The 21,529-nt window shown below is 35.8% G+C and overlaps 1 protein-coding gene across 2 annotated transcripts in view; it reads right to left on the bottom strand.

Moving 5' to 3' along the window:
* Positions 1-1,156: 1,156 nt before the first annotated feature.
* CUNH3orf67 (chromosome unknown C3orf67 homolog) overlaps positions 1,157-21,529 on the bottom strand; it is a 65,059-nt gene continuing 44,686 nt past the window's right edge. For both annotated transcript variants that reach the window (XM_027882377.1, XM_027882376.1), the window contains 3 exons: positions 17,058-17,119; positions 5,224-5,315; positions 1,157-1,394 (listed from right to left, as the gene is read on the bottom strand). In XM_027882377.1, coding sequence (XP_027738178.1) covers positions 1,291-1,394; positions 5,224-5,315; positions 17,058-17,119 — 258 coding nt within the window. In that variant the 3' untranslated portion in view covers positions 1,157-1,290. The remainder of the gene's footprint in view (positions 1,395-5,223; positions 5,316-17,057; positions 17,120-21,529) is intronic.

Here is a 21,529-nt window from a genome sequence, read left to right on the forward strand (position 1 = left end):
CAAGTCACTATTACCAACTGCATTTCCAATTGATTCTAGGATATTCATTAACTGGGATCCATAATTACATATAATTTACAGACATATAATTTTAAATCACTTGCCACTGAGCTTACTAAGCTCACTTTATGACATTCAAATACATTATTCTTAAAAATTCACTGAGTAGTCAACTTGCAAATAATTACAGTGGAATAGCACTGGATATAATCAAGTAGAAACTTAGAACAAGAATCTCCAGAAATGCCTATAGATCACTTTTGCCATGTGATTTTCACACTCTCTTTAGCTGTCTCCAAAAAACTGCTAGGTGGACTCCAAAGCTGTTCCACTAAAGCAACTCCATTACAACACAATTCCTTGGATTTCTTTCATAGGCAATCCCTGCCGGGCACCTTTTTTTCAATACCTGGCAGCTGATTTTGTAAAGATTTATTTACCCTTTAGGCAAGCGTCCTGTTGGTTGGGGAGGATGCTGTCGGCAACAGCACTGCACTTGCTCTGGGGCTGGAAATGTCAGGCACTGCTTGGGGCCAAGCAGCAGCCGTGGCAGTGCAGAGGCGTCAGGGTCAGATTAACTGGATTTTAGACCAAAGTCCAGTACACAGGATTCATGCACAGTAATAAATAAGTGAAAAAAATTAAACAAGTATAATACATGCACAGTATTTTATTAATTTCATATAAGGATTTCATTTTCACGTGAGCACAGACCCTGAAGTGCTCGGCACTGTACACATGGCACCACCCCCTCTCTGACATCATCCCATCATCCCGTGTAACTAAAGAGGATTTCTTGAAGATGAGGAAAAACTTTCTCTGATGACTGAAAGGAGAGAGTGAGCATATGAAATGGAGGCCCGTGAACAACACACTGTGTATCTTACAGAATAAGATAGCCCACACCAATTAAGTAAGCAGTAAGCAAGTAATTAGTGTTTTTTTAAATTTGATTAAAACCATAATTTACAGATAAATACCACCAACCTTCTTGATCCAGCTTCATTTGTCTTCATATGGGAGCTGTGAATATTGGAAATAAATCAGACTAACAAATAACTGTCCTAGACACAAGGAACATTTATGTTATGCAGTTTTCCACTGCATTACAACTTAACACAAAACTATAAAAATAAGACACTGTTTACGAAATACATTAATTTGGTTGCAAAACTATTGTTTAATTTAAATTTTAAGTTAGGTAATAAATTATACTCAGTCACATTTTGCAAGAAGTTAAAAGATACTCTGAATACAAAATGAGATCCTCTCATGTTCTGACTATGCCAATTAATAGTACTTCCCAGAATTTGGATCAAAGTAACAGTTCAGGCATGGATCATACGGAAGAGTCAAAACTTCCTCATCTTCTTCAGCATTGAAGTCATCTTCACCTGCATGAAGTGGAAAAAGTAAGAATAAATCACTCCTATTCCCTCGGACAAAAACATGGAAATACCTTTCTATCAGATGTGAGAGTTTTTTTTCTTTAAAGTATAATCTTCTGACTTCTGAATTGTTACCTTCAAGATAACAGCAATTCACATTTTTATTATATTCCTGAGGACTTGTACTTGGCTGAGGTGAAATGATGTCAGTTGGAGTTTGCTTAACAACTGGACTTTTCGAAGTCCAATGGAGCAGTTCACCTGAAGTACCTTTACTAATAGTGGATCAAAGTATTTCTAAGTGATATTTTCCTCAATAACCTTCTTAATAATTTTTTAGCCTGAACAAAGGCAGTCAGGGCGTACTTAAGGCCTGTAAGAATGAAAGAATTTGAATGTCTGGTATCCAATATGTCACCTAAATGTCCAATATAGGTAAACCTGTACAAAAGAGCTTTCAGTATCAGAGAGGAAATGAGATTCTTCCAGACAATAAAGATTTTAAATCTAGGTTTTTCTAAAGTTATATAAAATTTAAGAATGTTTTCAGGTAACAGAATTGAATCTTTAGCCTAAAACACACTGATAAAGCCATACAGACTTTTATTACAGATGCTTTATACATTATAGCTTCTTTTCTGTCTGCCTTTCATATAAGCTAAATCTAAGTTATATGACATATACCTTTTTGATAGGAAATAATTCACAGTTGAATGCAATCCGTATCTTGCATTTCACCATAAATGTTCAGCCCATTCTCAGGCTGCTAATACCAGCTGAATGCTTTGTATGCCCTAACACTTCATAATAAGTAATGGCCTGTTATGCGAACGGCAGCAGTTTCGAAATGCTCACAGTCTATTTACAGCCAGGATCACACAACGATATATAGGTTACGTTATCTGGAGACCAGAAAGTAGGTTGGTGCATTTGATGCATACCAAAGTGTGAGCTTTATCGCTTCAGAAGAGATTTCATTTTTGTTTCCTCAGCAGCATTAACAAATACCATCAGAGAGAAACTGTCTTTTACTGTAAGCAAAGGTAAGAAGGTAATGCCAAATTGATGCCCTCCCTGCTGTGGGCGCTTCGTCAGGCCTGGGAAGGTAAATGAGGTTAACTGAGGTATTTTGTTTGGGCAGCTCCTGGGAAAATTATGCAATGCTGAAAGAAGGCAAAGAACTGAATGTTTTTTCTCTGCTTCACATCACAGTACACAAAGAAACAGTGTTCATGCCTCACTCCCTTGCACAGAATTACAATTTCACCTGAAACCACGTTGTTATTTTCACTGCATTCTTCCTTTTATTATTTTGCTTTTCACTGACTATGCTTCTCTTCAAAATGATTCTATATTCACCTCTAAGCTTAAATCTCCTTCCCTCTTTACCTTAAAACTGGCCCCTCAATTTACTCCCTGGTTTGAGTTAGGAATAAGAAATTCTTCAGACTCATCAGGAGAATACCTCTTTCCCTTGTGTGCCTTGAATTCATACCAAACCAGAATTATATTGCATCCAGGACTAGCTGGATTTATACCTTCATAGCAATAATTCCCTGCATGTGAATTATTGGTCACGACGTGACCAAGAAGAGAAAGTTTTCTAGATGTACCTTGTTTTTAAAGTTAGGCTCCGTTCTTTTAGCATCTCACCAGACCTCCACATGCACTTCAAGGCATTTTTAAGTGTTGCAACAGATTTCCAATATCAGCATGGAGTATTCAATTTTGAACAGAGCTATGAAAACCTCACTTCTGTTCTTCTTAATAAACAGAAGTACGACTTAAATTAAGTGATATTCTTCTGAAAACCTCAGATAATGTGTATTGGTTGTATTAGAAGGCATCTTTCTGATTTTGAGTGGTACATTGTTTGCAACCTGCCCATATGTAGAAATGAAGTGCCCATGGCCACAATAATTGATAACCAGGTCACCTTCAACGAAAATCTCCATAGCTGTTTATGCTGCTACCACCCACACTTTTGGGGTTGAAGCTATTCAGAACTGCATGAGAAAGCCTCTTGGCAGTTTAATTTGCATATCATGGTGAAAGCGAAATCAAAGCTTTTGTTCCTACATCACTAAAAAAATTAAACGGTATTTTAGGTGAGAAAATACCTTCATTTTAAATGAAAACTGAGGTCTGTGATATACACTATAGAGGGATGAGTATTTTTTTGTTCTGGGCTGAAAGAAGGCTGAAGGTAGGTAGTCCCAGCGAATACCTGTCATATTAAATGAAATGCTGTCCCACTAAAATCAGGGGAGCTATTGTTTTTGCGGAGAAGGACTTGATCAAGATGTCTAAACCCAGATAACAAAGAACAGGGCAGGCATGTGGCAGCTTTTTCTGAACTCTGAAATGAATGTACAAATAACTGCATGGTTATTATTATGTTATTATTATCAGATAGAAAAGTTTCTGTATGAAGTTTTCAAAATTACAAACGTCGTACATATATGAGTCAGAATTTGACTGAACAAAGGCACAAATATAAAAAGCCAAAACAAAAAGCTATGCTATATAGACATTTTCTGCAATCACAAGTACATGATATAAAACATTTCAGCTTAAAGGAAAATGAGCTTAGGAACAATTCACAAAAGAGTTTGAAAATCCTAGTGTGAATAACAGGAGAATTACAAATTCCAAAATAGACTTCTTTTTTAAAGCTTTTAAAGATAATAACACAATTTTTAAAATTTACAAAAATTATAGCTTTACTGCAGCAAACCTTCGATTTCACAATGCTAACATAAAAAAGTTCTCCAGGCCTATTAGAAATTTTTGTCCAACGGGCCTTTAACTCAAGGATTACTGCCCAATTCTCCTTGGCTTATTTAGGACCCTTAACACTATATAGTACTTGATTCTTCAAAGCAAGGTCCCTTCCTGACAGCAAAATTCTATTTTGCTGTCATAAACAATTACAAATATATGTCTATGAAAATATTCCCAATTTGAGGGGCATAATTTATTTTAGACAGTAAAGCACTGAGACATCTTTACCCCTCAGGCAGCCAAAATACATGGGGCAGATTTATGAGAGTTCACAATGAATTCCAAAGACTTGAAGAAAAATGTAGATGTCTACCCTGGATTGTGTGCAAGGCCAGGTTGGATGGGACTTTGAGCAGCCTGGTCTAGTGGAGGGTGTCCCTGTCCATGGCAGGGGGGTTGGAACTGGATGGTTTTCAAGGTCCCTTTCAGCCCAAACCATTTATATGGTGACTCTATGATGATGACTCTACTCTTTTTCCTAAGACAGCTGATAGGAAAAAAGGGCATTTGCAGAAAAGAAGGTATTTTCTTTATTCTTAACTTTCCAGTTTCAGTTAAGTTCTTTGCCATTCTCTAAGCAAACACCATTAACATAAAAAAGCTTGTAACACTGGTGACAACAGTCCTCAGGAAATCACACTAAGATTTCATTTAAGGGTAAATCTGAAATTTTTCTTCATAAGAGAAGTGTCTCTTATGCAAGTATAATTGTGCCTCTGAATAAGAATGTTCAGTCTTTGTGTTCTTTCTTACATAGGTTTGCCATCGCCATTAGCATAAATTCCTTATTTTAAACAAATAAGATGCATTTTTTATGAGTTAATGTGTGTAGTGCCAGAACATTAGGAAAATGCAACTGCACGTTATTCTAGCAGAGGCAAATAACATTGCATGGAAAACTCTGTTAGCTTGAGCTGAGCATAATAAATAAGAGAACTTGAAATCAAAAGGTACAGAAAAGTTTGAAAAGGCAGCACACCATCACCACAGAAACAGCATTTAGAAATCTTTTTCTATCCAGGTTCTTTTAATTTTCTTTAGAAATTCCTACTTTGATTATTCTGTTTTGTTGAAGATTTAGTGTGCTCTTCCAGTTGTTGGCTTCCAGGAATGATGGGGGGACTGAACACATTCGACCACTCCCTGAAAAATGCAAATCAAAATATTATTCATAAAAGCATAGTTTATGTTTCTAATTGTTCTAATTTTTTTATTATTAAAAATATTGAAAGTAAATCACATGTTGTCAAATGTGCTGAAACAAAATCAAGCTAGATTTTATTATTATAACAATAAACTTTACATTTAATGTAATTATTAAATATTAAGCCCCTGTAATAGTGTAACACAATAAGTGGTGCATCATTCCCTGTCTGGATGGTTGGTGAGTAAGAGCTGAGTTTAAACATGAAATGGATGGCACTAACAGTTTTCCAAAGAGGAAATATTGATATGGGAAAAGTATTGTTAGGTAAATACATTATAAATAATTCTTTATTCCAATTTCTTTTTGCTACAAAATGTCTGTTATAAATAAAAATTTGTTATAGAGAATGACATGATTCATCACAGCTGTCACAGAAAAAAATTTTGATGTGACCTTTATCATAGAGAAGAGAGTCCCTTCCACCTATTCAACTTAATGGACAATTTTTGTCTCTCCTGGACATTACTGTGATAGCTTTTAAAAATGGTTTTCATGTTATCAGACATTCATGCAAAGTTCAATGGTCATTTCACATACATCACTGTATGGAACACTGTCTTTGATTGTTACAGCTCAGAGAAAGGAAAACAGAACAGTTGTTTTTATTGTTACTGTTGTCTGTTTTTTATTGCAAACTGAAGTGCAGTTCAGTGACAAAGTCACTCATATTATACTATCAATCAGAGAAAGACTGCCCTGGAAGGACACATCTAAGTAACAAAGTTAAGACATTCCTTTTGCAGGTGCCCATGTCTTGCAATTCTTGTCACGCATGAAGCTGATCTCTGCACAGGAAGCTAATCTGTGCATAGCTGATGTTTCCTTCTCATCTCTCCTCTTCAGCAGTGAAGATCTGTAACACATTAAGGCTTCCATATAATCATTAACTAGACTAAATAACTGCCAGTCAACACTTGAACACAGAATTCAAGGGACCTCAGTGAATCATCTCATTTTGATAGAACCAGATCCATCCTTTTTGACCAACCTATTTCACTGCAAGGCAAGAAGAATGGAAGGGGATAAATTCCTATATGTTTGCTTCATGGTCATGGGAGCACTGCAGCTCTAAGGAGTAAATTAAACTTGTTTGGGGGTTGATTCAACTTATGGCTGGCCATGGCTGTTCCAACAACTGGCACAAAAACATTATGCATATGAGCTTGTGCCAGAGGCCAGGGAGATTAGCCACAGCTGAAGAGGTAACTTCAACATCCATGGTTTTGTCTAAAGGGGATGAATTTTTCCAAAGCTTGGCAGTTCTCTTCGCATTGCCAGGCTGTAATTGTCTCAACTCAATTGTCCAACACCAAAGGAAAAGGGTAATTCACTTCTGCTTTCTGAAAACCCTTCATGATCTCATGTACACGTTGCTTCTGTCAGAGAAATGTGGCAAGGCTCTGTCATCTGGTGTAATTGCTAAAATATGCCAACTACTTTTTTTTTGTTTTGTTAGTTTTTCTGCTACTTCTGGATATGTTATTGATTCCACATCATCTCCTGTTGGCATGTACGCATAATCTGGGGTGAATCAGGGGACAACCACCTATCTGTTTGCAGTCAAAACGGAAAAAACTAATTTTCCGCCTCAGGAAACAGAACTACTGGTGTAGAAATCCAGCAAGTAGTACAGCAGATTTAAAGGAGGAGATATTGAATTTTCCATCATTTCAAAATGTAAAAAACATACGTCAAAATTTTTTTTACACCATTGTATTATTTTCACATATATGGCCAACTTCACAACCAATCCTCCTCCTCTTCTGCTGTTCAGCTAATGCCAGTGAGACCTGGTACAAGCAATGCACACAGCAATATGCTTGCCCAGACTTCTCATTGTTAGCTCTCTGTCAGCGCACCATATCTGCGTTCCCTGAATACAGCCAAAGGCTTTGTTTACACCAAAGCTTCAGAAGTTTTTAGGAATAACAGCTAAATGCATGCTGACATCCAGTGGCGTGGAAGAATGCATTTTCCATTTCTGCCACTTGCATGTGTGGTTTGATCTGCCTCAGAATCAGCCAGCACAGGCCTAAGACTGGAATCTGACCACGCTCATAGGATGTGGTCTGAGAGCAAAAAACATCATCACATACCTGATTCTCTGCAATTGCACTGAAACACAAAGTGATGCAAGGACAGAGGAAAGAGTGCTCGCTTCTAAAGAGAATTATCTCACTCAGACCAACAAATAGAGTTACAAGAGTAAAGCAATTTTAGAGTAGATGTGCACTTCTACAAGTCTGGCACAAAACAGACGAGTTTAAAGATACGTGTTTTTCATATAAAGCGTGTATCAGAGAATTTCTAAAGAAAATAGTTGGTACCTGTAAAACAGAGAGGATGTTAGTAAGAGAGAAAGAAAGATAATAAGGCAATTACCTGCAATGGAAAAGAAAGAGGCAATTCATTTAGAGAACATTGAGGGAGCGAGGTAATAATGTGTCGTCAAACCAGTATTTCTGCTAAATTAATAGTTCTTATTATTCAGGAAATTGATGAATTTTAGTTTTAAGTCTCATCTCTGGAAGATCTGCCTGAAATCTCAAGTCTGGGAAATCAGAGACAGCATGATTTGTGAGTAGCTGGGTGATTTTATCTCTGATTTTGTCTTCATTTATTGGAGTAATTTTGGTGTAAAGGAGTTGTTAAATTTAATTTTTGTATTATTTTGATGCACCTGGTTCAGTAGATGAATGACTATTCTCTCTAGGAGGTCCAAGGGTAAGATACAGGGATTTTGATGTACTGAAGTGAGGTAAAGGAGTTTTTATATATGATAGAGGCAACAGAGATGTACTGGCAAGTTCAGTATTTCCTACTGAGGAAGTCCAGATTCAGATCATGTTTTTTTTTCTCAGTGCCCAAGAAAAACAAATCATTTTGCCTTTCAAGCCTCTCTCACCAAGACAAGTAATTAAAACATTACTGTATTAGGGTTTAATTGTTGACTTAACATTACTTCCACAAGTTAGCTAGCAATGTCAAAATTAACCTTTCCTAAAATCCTGAAAAGAAATTTTAAATAAAATCTCATGTGTGCTGAAATCTTCTTGGCAAAATTGCAGTAGAGAATAAGTGGGTTTGCAGTATAATTCTGACAGATGCTGGAGTCTGGCAGTCACAACAGACTTTTCCACAATGAAATCTGCAGTTACTTTTAGGAAGCAACTGAAGTATGTGTGTGTGTGGATGTGTGAGACAGAGGGTCTGGGTTAATTTTAATAAAACATCTTGAAAAATTTGTTAGACCTTGATTAAAGGTCAAGGCCCAGCCTGGAGACAACTGGCAATATTCTGAGAATCACAGACTGTGGCCTCTGTTTGCGTTTATTGTGGGTTTATTCTGACTGAAAAAGAATATACTTTTTGGAGAACCTATTGAAGTTATTGAACTTATTATCTCCTTAAACCAGAAAAGTTAATCACACATTCTGACTAATTAAAGACACTCTATTTATGCTATCAATGCCTCCAGCTGTAATCGATACAATCAATGTGCAATAAACTATCTAGAGCTTTCCTGGTAACAGTGTGGAATGCCAAATATTGTCTTTTGACATTGTGAGCTGAATTGTAGGAAGACTCAGAATAAATTCCACACACTCTCACAGTATCATGTACCTTTAATGCTTGCACTGACATTCTTCATCATTCTGAAAGATATTCTCCACACCAAAATGCAATACAATTTTTATATAATCTTGTTATATTTTTCCTTAAAAAATTACTTAAAAATTCTGTAAAAAATATTTTCAGATAATAATATATTGAAATATCATATGACAGCTGAAGTGTGATGGAAAGCAAAAGAATCTTTTGGACTTCTGAACACGGTTTTCAGTTTCATGAAGTTTTATGATACTACGTTAAATTTCCCAGAAAAATAGCATTCATCAGCAAAATCTGTTGAGAAAATTAGCGATGCTTTATTAAGTAGAACTTATCAATAGCAATGTATCAAAATTATCACCACCAACAGGAATCGTTAGAATCAAAAGGTTTTCATTTAAATCTTAATGAACACTTTTGATAGTTTGTTTTTTTACAGATAATTTTGCAGACTGGGAGACTGAAAAAATGCTAAATCACTTAGTATAAAGATTTTTAACATTGTTGTGAACTGAGACACCATACTTTACTGCATTTCTTTTGGATTGCATTAAATTTGTATTACTTAAATCAATGGGATCATTTAATCCATGTTATTAACAAAATTGAAATGCTTCAAAGTTTTAGTATGGTTTCATCCAACAATCTACAGAGAAACTGAAATTTGTTCAGCCTTGTAGCATGCTTAAAAAGGCCTACATTACATCAACACAGGAAATGTAAAAACAACAGTTTTGTATCGTTACAAAGACCTCAAATTGTCAGACTATTAAGTATCTGAAGTGCACAATCACTAAAACCACAAAAGATGGTATTTAACTGCATAAACTACTTAGTAAATCTTTATGAATATGACAGGAGAACTAACTTGTGCCTGAGTGATAGGAAGAGGAGCACATTTGCTGAACTAATTTTTTTTTTAACAGTGGATTATTTGACTAACTCTGTGAAGGGCCAGAGAATGCCAAGGTATGAATCAGGAGTGTAAAAACACTTTAAGGAAAAAAAAGGAACAATTCTTGACATCTTGTGCAGCTATAGCACATGAAGCATATTCTGCTGCAAATGCTGAAAGTAAGTGGCATCTTACTATGATGCACTGAATGCAAACTACCGGCTCATATCAAAAGTGTGGTTCAGTACAGCCTAAATATTCAGTTCAGCTAAGATGAAGACTTCCTTTCTCTTGTTTGTAATTTTAATTGTGTCTATTTCAGAAAGTTTAGCAGAGAGCATCTCAGTTCTTAGATAAATTATTAAGTCACCCAGCTTTGTAAGACCCCTCACCTATTTCCCAGTATGTCTTTTCTGGAGCATGAGTTACTTGTTAAGCTCCTCTAGATTAAGAGGTGTGAATTTTTAATTATTTACATATCTGCTGAGCTTCATGCACATGTATAAGTTTATTAACCTAAGTCAGATTACCTCCATACACCTATTTATTTGGGTTCTGCTTTGAAATATATTAACGATGTATGCATGATGGGAGCATTGGGTTTATTTTTTAATAGAAATAAACTCTTCAGTGATAGCTCCAGTAGTGAAGAAAGGACTTATGTAGGCTATTAATAATGAGATTTGAGTTATGCACAAAATGCAATTATATTATTTGAAGATGTGTTGAAACTAAATTTCAGGTCCTGGAACTACATGTCTGTAATAATTATGAAGTCACCTGAGACTTAAATTGTGCATTATTATATCTAAAATGCTTTAAACAATTCAAATTTTTGCAGATTCATGAAGTTTTTACATAAAAATGACACAAGCCAACAAAAATTCAATATTAATTTAAACATCAGTAAGTGTTCAGTGCTACTCAGTTCCAGGTGGGAAAACGAGCATCTTTGAAATGAAAAACTGAGCGAGTGCACAGCAGAAGAAGAAATACTACCAAAAGAATACAGAGTATACTTTACATACAAATCAAGAATTTTTGGAATGCACATTTTAATAAAAATATTGAAAAATAACATAAATTTATGTGTTTATATGATTTTCCATGATTTGAAAGTTCTAGTTTAGGAAGTATTTAAGGGCAATCTGGCAATACACTGATGATTAAAAAAAAGCAAGCCATGAGCTACATTGTATTATTCTCCTGGAGTGCTACTGTAGTTTCAAAATATCATTAAATCAGCACAAACCAACACTTATCATTTCCTGCACATTTTTCACAGTGAGCTGCATTCTGACTATGAGTAATCTGTTAATCTGTTCTTTGCCTCACAATCCGTCAAAGTGACAGATTCATTCCATCCCTAATACATAATATCTTCATTTACTGTATGCCTTACTGGAACTTTCTTTCTTTCCTAGCACCAAGATTTAGAAAATCACAAGCATATTTAGAGAATGCCTTTTCCCTTCCTCCAAACCACTTCAGCAAGTCCAGCGTGCCAAACACTGTACCTGCACTGGAGGCTGAGGTCTCCTTAAAAATAAAACCATTTAATTGTCAGTGAATTAGTAACTAAACACGAGATCACAAAAAGTACAAGTGCAATTGTGCAGGAAACACTTGAATCTCTCCTAAAGTCTTTAATCTGTAAATGAATTATGGGTTCTAGCACTTACAGGTGCTAGATTAGATTCAAGGATAACAAAGGAGATGTGAATGCTACTTTATTAAACAAGATATTTAGATAGTGTAAGGTGCTATTGCAAATGTGTACAGTATAATCATGCTAACTAGTATGTGCTGAAAATGACCTGTTAATGCTTTCCAGTTCTTTCATTTCCAAAGTTGAAACTGTGTAGGTTACTAAAAACATATACAGCCATCTACATCAGTCTAAAAATACAAATTACTTGAATCTAGAGGTTTAACATCTTAGTAATTAAGATATTGTGCTATTGGTCAATGTTTTGTAGTTAAATACATGACATTTCTATCACAGCTTCTGTTAAATGGAAGGAACATTTGATTTACTTAAAGACTGAACCTCTAGTTCATCACCATGTTAGCTTCCTGTCTAGATTATAGTCTCCATATTCACTAGCAATACAAATGGCACTAACAGAGAAACCTAGTCTTTTAACATCTAATTTAAATAAAATACTAGTTCTTTCTTCCTTGGTAGTTTTGATTAATTTATCAGAGGACCAGCTGTATAAATTGGAAGTAATGGATTTGCAAAGGTGTGTTAAAATTCCTTCATGTTAATCTAACCTCAGCAAGTAGATTCCAGTAACTACATTAGATACTCATTGATCAGCGAATCAAATGGATTTTCACATTTAGTGAAGTGTTCGTTAGGTGGGATGTAATTCCTTTTTTAACATTTTTAACAATTAAATAAACCATTAATTTTTAAAACTATATTTTAATGTTTCACCAGTTCAGGAAGCACCCGAATCTAGTACCTAACAAATCTTTGTTCATAGCCAGCCACCGGGAGCATCCTACTGCTCTGTGCATCCTGGATGTTGACTGCAGCCCATCAACTTTTAATGGATGGTAAGGAGGCGAGACATGACTCAGCAGAGCACTAACTTCAGTATTATCAAACTTGTTAAAGGTGATGCTATTGAATTCTTTTAGTATGGAAAAACTACTTCTCTTTTTCAGAAAAGGAGAAAAAAAATTGCAAGAAAACTCAGATTTTTTTTTTTTTATATTAATGCAATAAATGGGACAGCACAAAATCGGAAACTTAATCATCAGCACAAAGTAAGCACTTATGCTACCTTAGTTCAATTTTCCAAAAACATCCAGTTTTGTCAGTCTTGCACAAATGATACTGGAATAGCAGGGAAGGGAGGTGTGGGCTCCTATGCCCTGGGAAACCCAGATAGTTTTTCTCTGAAAGAAAATGTTGTATGTATATGGAATGTTGGTCAAGGAGTCTGATTTGTCTGTATTTAAGTAAGCTTCAAGTTCAGAAGAAGAACAGAGGAACAAATATATAGTTTCAACTGAGTACTGAAAAAGAGATTGCAACAGTCTGGGAACAGGGGGAATTCCAGACTTCTTAGGAGATAACACCTATCTCTTCCTTTCAATCTAAGATATCTGAGAGGCTTGTAAAACATTTTACTGCATATTCTCCATCTCTGTGTAAAAGCAAGGCCAGACAACTTTGTTTGAACAGCCCAGGAATATCCAGGAAAAGTGTGGAACCAATAAAAATTATTCTCAGTTAGTCTTGAAGATACAAAAAAAAAAAAAGAAAAAAGAAAAAAAGAGAGAAACTATCTTAACACAGAAAGAACAGATATAACAAGATAATACAGCATGTTTGAAAGTATTTGCCATGTTTTATATAGAAACCCTTAGTGTATATGCTGCCATGTTTCCATGTTCTCAGACTCCCATACAAGGGAAAGCCATTTTTGGATTATTTTAACAAGCTTTTATGTGTTAGCCACTTGGTTCTGAACAACCTTTCTGCAGCTAAGCCCTTTACCATTACGATTAAACAATGTAACCTGTTCAATTAGGTGGTTCCTGTGCCATTTGCTTCTTTTGTCATGTTCTTTTTCATGCACATTATAGCCTGACAAATGCAGCAGAATTTTGCTAATTCAGATTAACGACTGGGAGATCTATTGCAAATTACTCTATTTTGTGGGTAAGTCACTGAACAAGTAAAATAAAAACCGAAGTACATTTTGTGATACATTGTTCTTGTTCACTTATTTTGACAACTGTTGTGTAATTTTATAATACTTGATAATGTAATATTGTCTGTTTTGCAAAAGTAATGGGGTTGTATAGCCTTGATCTTATAATGAATCATAAAAATAAATATGCTTCTTTGTTTGCAAAATTCAATCTTTAAATGTGCTTCTTAACTAAGTTATTCTGCTGTTCAAACCTCTGCTTGGAAATACAGGAGACAAAGACCTTTTGTGTCTGAATTTCAGAGCATACACGTTGGAAAGGTTCTGGTGTAGTGCAAATAAATGTTATAGCTACAATCCTTCTTTTATTGCACCATTTTGTAGGTGAGTTTAATCTTACAGAATCTCTCAATGGTATAATAACACATGCACCAGCTATTGGAATGTTTAGTTTTCATCTGGGATGGATGAGAGTACTTGAATGGTAGTCTCAAAGCTGAATGTACTTTTAGATTCAGGAGTTTACAGTAGATGTGTTTTTGTGCTGGAATCACTGATATGATGCAAATTATGCAAATTTCAGGTGCCATGATGATGGCAATATATATGGCAGCAATAGGTTCCGAAAAAAGACTTCTCTAGCAGAAACTTTCGAAGAAAAAGAAATAATTTACTTCTTGAGATCAACAGAGTGGTGAGAGTTACAGAAAGAGGTGTTTATTATATGTATATATAATTTATAACTAATAAATCTAAATTTTACCAATAATCAGTACTGATCTACTAAGTACAGGTTACACAGCAATTCCCAGTTCCTGCACTGGAGGAAGAAGTAACCTGGATAGTTACAGCTTCCTGTTTGGAGAGAAGAAAGCAATTCTGAAGTTCTTCCAGGGCCACACAGCGCATCAGTCAGTGGGAAGTGCACGGCCAAGGCTTGAACACTTCACATCCTCTCGCTCTTGTGGCTCTGTAGCCTCTGTACCTGCCTGTCTCCTTTCATTAACTGGTTCTCTGCCTTGCAGAGCAGCACGATGTGGAGCTGATTTGTATTGTAGCAGCAATACCCTTGGCAGACTTATGACCTTACCCAGCAGAACCAACGGACAATGAGCCGAGCTGGGTCTCTTTATTGACTGAATTTCCATTATCTTCACAGGAGCTTTCTTTCCTGGCTTGTTCTTTTATCTTATTACGGACAGAACCTACATTTACTGGACAATAGCTTCCAGATTGGTCTCTTTTCATTTCCCAGAAAATATCACTACTATACTTTTTAAAGTTACTGGAGATGTGTCAAATTCTTTATCACCCTTTACAACAATTTGTTGATTCAGTAAATGCACCACAGAACTGTCTTCTTGCCATGGCATTTACACCCACACTTCTAAAAAGGATGTATCAATTTTTCAAATATTCTATGTTTTCCCTACATAACTATAGCAGGCTTACAAAGTTTTAGATGTTTTCTAGTTGCTCATAACTGTTGTTAAAATTGGCTTTAAAACCAGTTTAGGGAGTAAGTTATAGAATTACCATTAATTTTATCTCCCTCATTTAGGTACACATCCTCTGTGAAAAACATTACTGAGTTTTCTACTATAAAAGAAAGGTAATGATGTGAATAATGGTATTCAAGTCACATCATCCCCAGTTTTTATATCATGATGCAAACTGACCTCATAATTTTGTCATCTTCTGTATTTACAGCCCAATAATGCTTTTCTGGCAGTTCACAAGGGCTACTGAATTTATGAGGCACTTGCAAGTCAGGTGTTTTATGAATACTTCACCTGCATTTCTTGAAAATGATTTCTAGAGAAATTTAAGTCTACTGTGTGTACTGGATTAAAACAGCATATGAACTAAGTCGTAATTTATACTATTTTGTTTTAAATTTTACTACATGGAAATACAAGTTTTCATTGTTGATCATATTAACCTTATATGATGAAACACTTTATTTGTACAGATAATGGTGTTTATTCTGTTTTTCAGTATATAAAATGTATCGAGTACCAAATTGCTTTGGCACATGCATAAAAATAACTTAAGGAAACCTGACTCAACCAATGTATGGGCAAAAAGAAAACTAACTATGTAGCTTGCACTAAGATACAGGCAATTCTAATGTTATCAGAAGTGTGAAACTGGTTTTAGAATAAAGAGTCCAAGCTGCAGTCTCAAGGTACCTGCTGTTGTACTCTGGGAACTACAGTCAAGTGTCTCTGTCCACTTCACCATTCAACAATTCTTAAGGTCCCTTTGATAGCCATCACCCAAGGCAGAGAGGTGTTCTAGACCAACATAAGCACTTTTATTTACATGTGAAAGGGAACAGGAATCCAGGATTATACTTTAAATCCAGTAATATATTTTGTGCAATAGGACACATTTGGCTGCACATTACAGTAACTGATGCATCTGGGTGAACTTGCACAGAAAGTTTCATAGTGTTCACATCATAAAATCTAACCAGAAGATTTTAAATCCATAAAAATATGGATGGCAAGTGAGACAAGTGGCTGAAAACATCTGTGTGAGGAGAAACACATAATATCCTGCACAACTGCCTGGCAGTGTGCTATCATAAAACATCTCAGACTGTTGACAAAACATAAAGAAGTTGTATCTGAAATGTCCTCTCCTCCTACCCCTCCAAGAACACATACATTGCCCAGTTAAAACCTGGACAAACAAAATCCACTTTAATGACACCAGGGGAAAGTAAAATAGGACTGCTATTTAAAATAAGTACACCTCTTGCTCAGGCAGTTAAAAAATTGACAAAGTGATGTTAGGGGTTTCACAGGTACAAGGCAGTTCTGAAACTGGACAATTAATCTTGATTGTCTCAATACTCTCAATTTGATTAATTCTCCCCAGACATCTTCTTCCCTTGTCTTCATCTCACCTCACACTGAAGTCACAGGGATTTTCTTGCTGATTCCAAAGAAAACAGATCAATCTAAAAACCTGACAGACAAAATATACTGTAGACAGGATCCCTTAGAACTACCCCCAGCGTTGTAACACCCTCTCCTCAGTGGGCTATTTACTGAAAAAAACCCACAACTTTCTCAATAAATAACATTAAAATCTTTTGGAACAAATGGATTCCCTGACACCTACAGTCACATACAGAACTCTAGTTCTCAACCTTCAGAGCAGAGAGGGAGAGAGGGAGAAAGCAATGGATGAGAGTGTGTGTATGTCAGATGAGGACGATTTGCTGAATCATGCATCAAAGCAGATGTAGGAGCAAGGCCCGTGTCAGACACTTTAAATACACAGTGGTACATCCAAAACATGCAGAATTCAGTTCTGCGCTCCCGGACAGCGCAGACATCCTGCAGACAATGACTAAAACGAGCAATAAAGCCCTCTGAGAGGAGGTTGCAATTGAAAAGAGATTGAAGATTAAATCAAAGAATGTCACATTTAATATTCAGAACACTCTAACTGAATCCTTACTGCCGGGGCTATAAATGGAATCTTACCGTGGGTTGGAATGAGAAAGTGGGCTCATTTCTCTCTGATAGTGATGCTCCTGACTGACAAGCTATGGAAAACAAAAAATAATAGAATGTTTAGGGGTATGTAAGAGATCTTGTATGAGCATACACATTTACAACTTCTGATATTAGAATTTTACAGTCTCTTTTCTCATCTGTGAAATTAAAAACTGATATTCAAACTGTGCAAAAGTATAACTGAATAGATCATTCTTGTTTGGGTGGAAATGCATATGAATTAAAGAGTCAACCACAAAGTCATTTCTCTTCTGCCTGTGAGAGTGTTGGGACAGAGTCAGGAAATTTCAGAGATGGAGGGTGGCAAAGTCTTGTCAGACTGAAGGTATCTAGGAAGCCTGGTAGGAACTCTTAAGTAGGACCTGTGCAGCACCAACCACTCTGAAGAAAATACAGAGCCAGCACTAAGAGGGCTGGCAGATTCCTCTCTCAGAAGCACCACTAACAGTAAGCTTAACAGTCCCAAATGAAGTTTGCTGAAGCACATATGATTCTTGATGTCACTTCACCTCTGAAACCTAGATTGAGCCAATAGTATGGATATTCACACAAAAGATGGCAATTTTCCACATTCTTCAAATCTTGAGACCTACCCGTCTCAAATACGTGCCCCAAAGGTTTCAAACTACATTTGGTTTTGCAAGAAAGATCAATATTCATAAACTGGTATAAAAATTCAAGAATTCTAAAATTCATAAATACCTTTTCTCTTAGAACATATGTAGTACTCTCCCTGACATTATCACACACCTCAAAAGTGGTTCTGAACAAATCACTGAAGCAAATGCATAGGATGCACAAGGAGTGAAAATATAAGCATACATTAACAAGACTTGTACAATTTAGTATATTAAATGACAAAAAATTAATAAGCAATTTTTTGAAAAAGAAATCACTATAAAAATGAGCATGTTCTCATGGTTTCAGAAAATGAGACGCATTGTTGTAAAATATATGTTTGGGATGAATGACATCTTAATTACTGCCCAATATGACTCACTGCCTGGTGGTGGATAGTGCAATTCCCAGATGATGGCTAGTGGAAGATTGAGGACGAGACAGAAAGTGAATTAGTCAGTCTATGAACCAGAATATCTGTCTAAATAATTTTTAGCCTCATTTCATAGTAAAGAATATTCTGCTTTAGTTTCTCAATTTGACTTGATGTGAACAGATCCCTCCAGGGGTTGTCAAACTGAGCTCTCAGTTGGAATAATACTGGGTTTAAATATCAGTCCTCTTGTCTGTCAGACTTCAGTTCTTCCACACCATTTCTGTGTTAAGTGGTTTCCTTTTCTGAAAACTCACAAAAGAGGCCAGGAGACCTTCCACAAATTAGGTATGAACCTGGAAGTACTCTTTCAAATATTTTGCAGATCAAGACTTATGTGACTGAATTTATATTTAGGAAGTTGCTTTGGGAACAAGTAATCCTTCTTCTCTGTGAGTACTCCTTACTTGAAAGATGGGTACAAGTGGTGAGTGTAATATGGAGTCTGCTAATGCAGCATTATACCACTACAAGCTTCCAGGATATATCAATGAGCAATCCAGGAGAATCTTCCTTCTCCTTTGCATTTCTGACTCAGAAGCAGTGAATTCCCTTAGAGATGATCTTTCTCCAGAATGTTTGTGTTATACCTGAAGTGGTGCCTGAAGTGTTGAAACAACTATCCAAGAAGCTGAATGGTACAATTCCCTGACAGGCAGGAAGGTCTTACTGGATCTCTGGAATAAATTAAGGCATTTAAGTGGAAATGTTTTGCAAGCTCTGCAAATTTTCTTGGATAATGTGTATATGTGTGGGTATAAACTTCCCAATAAACTCTGCAATACATAGAACTGTGTCTTTCATAGTGTTGCAAAACTAATGTGGATCTTCATAGATCTTAAGATTTAAGGAAACATTCAGGTAAGACATGGTTCAAATAAAATCTTTTGAAATATTTAGTTCTGCATACACATATTATTGATTTGAAACTGTACCCCACACACATTTTGCATGGGTTTACAATTCCCCTTCAAAGTAAATCTATTTTAAAATAGAAGTTTTTCATATTTATAACTGATGGCTATGCTGGGTAATGTATAAGATTCAGACGGATTTTATTCCTTTTTGCCTGTCATAGTTTACAGCAGCTGCTAAATAACTTACATTTCAATGTTTTCTCCTGACAGCATATATTCAGTTTGTGGTAAACTACCACAGAATATAAAAATACAGTTTTAGTATATCCGTTTTATAGTTGTTTAATGACATCTGCTCTAACTGCAACTTAGCAATATGATTGATCTACGTGCCTTTACATTCGCGATGGTTTCTCAGATTCATCAGTCAGTAACATGACTCTAACGAATCCGGAAATCAGACTAACAATGGTAAGTGATGAAAAAAAAAACTAGCTAAAAATGTGTTTTATATATAAAATATTACTTCGATACATAAATTCACTATTTAACATGCTTATACCCTACCCTGCCATGCAAAACATCACAGGTATTTCAAAATGAAAGATACACAGAAAGCTGCCTTCTGGTGGTGCTGTTGCCATAGATTCCACTAAAGGACAAAAATGTATAAAATGAATGAAAATTTGGATCAAAAATACTCCTTATTTATCTTTGAAAAACATAAGAGAAAGCAATAGATACTACTGATTTAAAGAATCAGAAAGATATAACCTGAAAACACATGTAAGCATGAAACTTTAATCATTACAAGAATTTCAACCTATCCTTAATTTCTCAAACTACAATAAGAGGATTATTTCCATTTCTTTTCTATATACTGCACTGCTAAAATAATTTACCTACATAACTAGAAGATGGCTGCAGATATATATATATATATATATTTATATCTATATATCTTTAGATTTATAGTTTATATATATATACTTTTCTGCAGTTTGTACATCTGATTTTTGATGGATTGAGATTTGCAAATTCTCTTAAATGATGGTGGTACTAAAGATCAGTGACATAAAAACAAATTTGATTTTATTCTACAAATCCATATTTTACATGAGATAACTAAGGAATAAATATACATATAAGGAACACTTCTTTAAAAACTGGAAGCTGAAGAAATGATGAGATTACTAAAAGTGGGGAGTGAAGAGATTGAGAGCAGGCCTGTGGAGAAGGACATAGGGGGTGATTCTGTGCTGCCCTCATGAGAACCAGCTTGGAGTCCTGCGTCCAGCTCTGGAATCCTCAGCACAGGAAACACGTGGACCTGTAGGAGTGGGTTAAGAGAAGGACTGCAAAAATTATCAGAGGGATGGAAGACCTCTCCTGAGGAGACACGCTGAGACAGTTGGGGTTTTCAGTCTGGAGAGGAGAAGGCTCTGGGAAGATCTTACTGCAGCTCTCCAGTACCTGAAGGGGACTTACAAGAAAGATGGGCACAGCTTTTTCAGCAGGGCCTGTTGCAATAGGACAAGAGGCAATGATTTTAAATTAAAAGAGGGTGGACTTAGACTAGATATAAGGAAGAATTTTTTTACAATGAGAGTGGTGAGACATTGGAATAGGTTGCCCAGAGAAGCTGTGGATGCCCCATCCTTGCAAGTGTTCAAGGCCAGGTTGGATGGGGCCTTAAGCAACCTGGTCTAGTGGAAGGTGTCCTTGGCCATGGCAGCATGACTGGATTAGATGACCTCTGAAGTTCCTTTCCAACTCAAAGTATTCTATAATTCTATGATTCTAGGTCTTACATCAACAGCATGTATGGCAAAAGACCTTTTCATTTCACTCAGCCATTTGAACACCGGCACAGCATTGCTACATTCATAGTCTTCTGAAATGTTTTAAGCATATCAAAATATAATAAAATTAAAAACCAGAATACCAAAAATTTTAAAAGCTTCTGTGCAAAACCAGTTTGGGGTAATTAAATAATCACATTCCCTAAGAAATGTTAATAATCTTACATACTAAAGGCCTAGAAGGCGAATTATCACCCTCACATAGATACTATGTCTTTTTCTAAATATTGGAATAGAATTACATCAAGCAGTGTTAAAACACCCAAGTCCATACTCAGAAAACTTGCATCACATCTATGAAGATCTGGTGCTCTGGCAGATAGAAAGGAAATATGAAGTGAAACAACAGATTCTGTGGGCTTTTTGACACTGAACTGGTAAAGAGTTCCTCTTTGTAAAGGAAGAGGTAAATGGGTAGGGAAGACCTGGAAAGCTGAATTCCATTGTTGTTGTGAGTGACTAAGTGGTTAGTGCTTATCTAAGAAAGATTAAGTTTGTTTTCTAAGTTCTCTCTTCTTGACTAAATAATTTAATTTAAAATTAAATTACCATTTAATTTTAAAAGCTCAATGTCTACCTTGCAAAATGCAGAGGAGAAACCTGACAAGGCTCTTTGTGTTAAGGCCCACCAATATTTCAGCCCAGCCAGATGAATGAAATGTGAAAAAA

This window comes from Empidonax traillii, unplaced genomic scaffold (genome assembly GCF_003031625.1).
Source record: "Empidonax traillii isolate 1590-97213 ecotype Southwest subspecies unplaced genomic scaffold, ASM303162v1 scaffold104:size2570737, whole genome shotgun sequence".
NCBI classification, from domain to species: domain Eukaryota; kingdom Metazoa; phylum Chordata; class Aves; order Passeriformes; family Tyrannidae; genus Empidonax; species Empidonax traillii.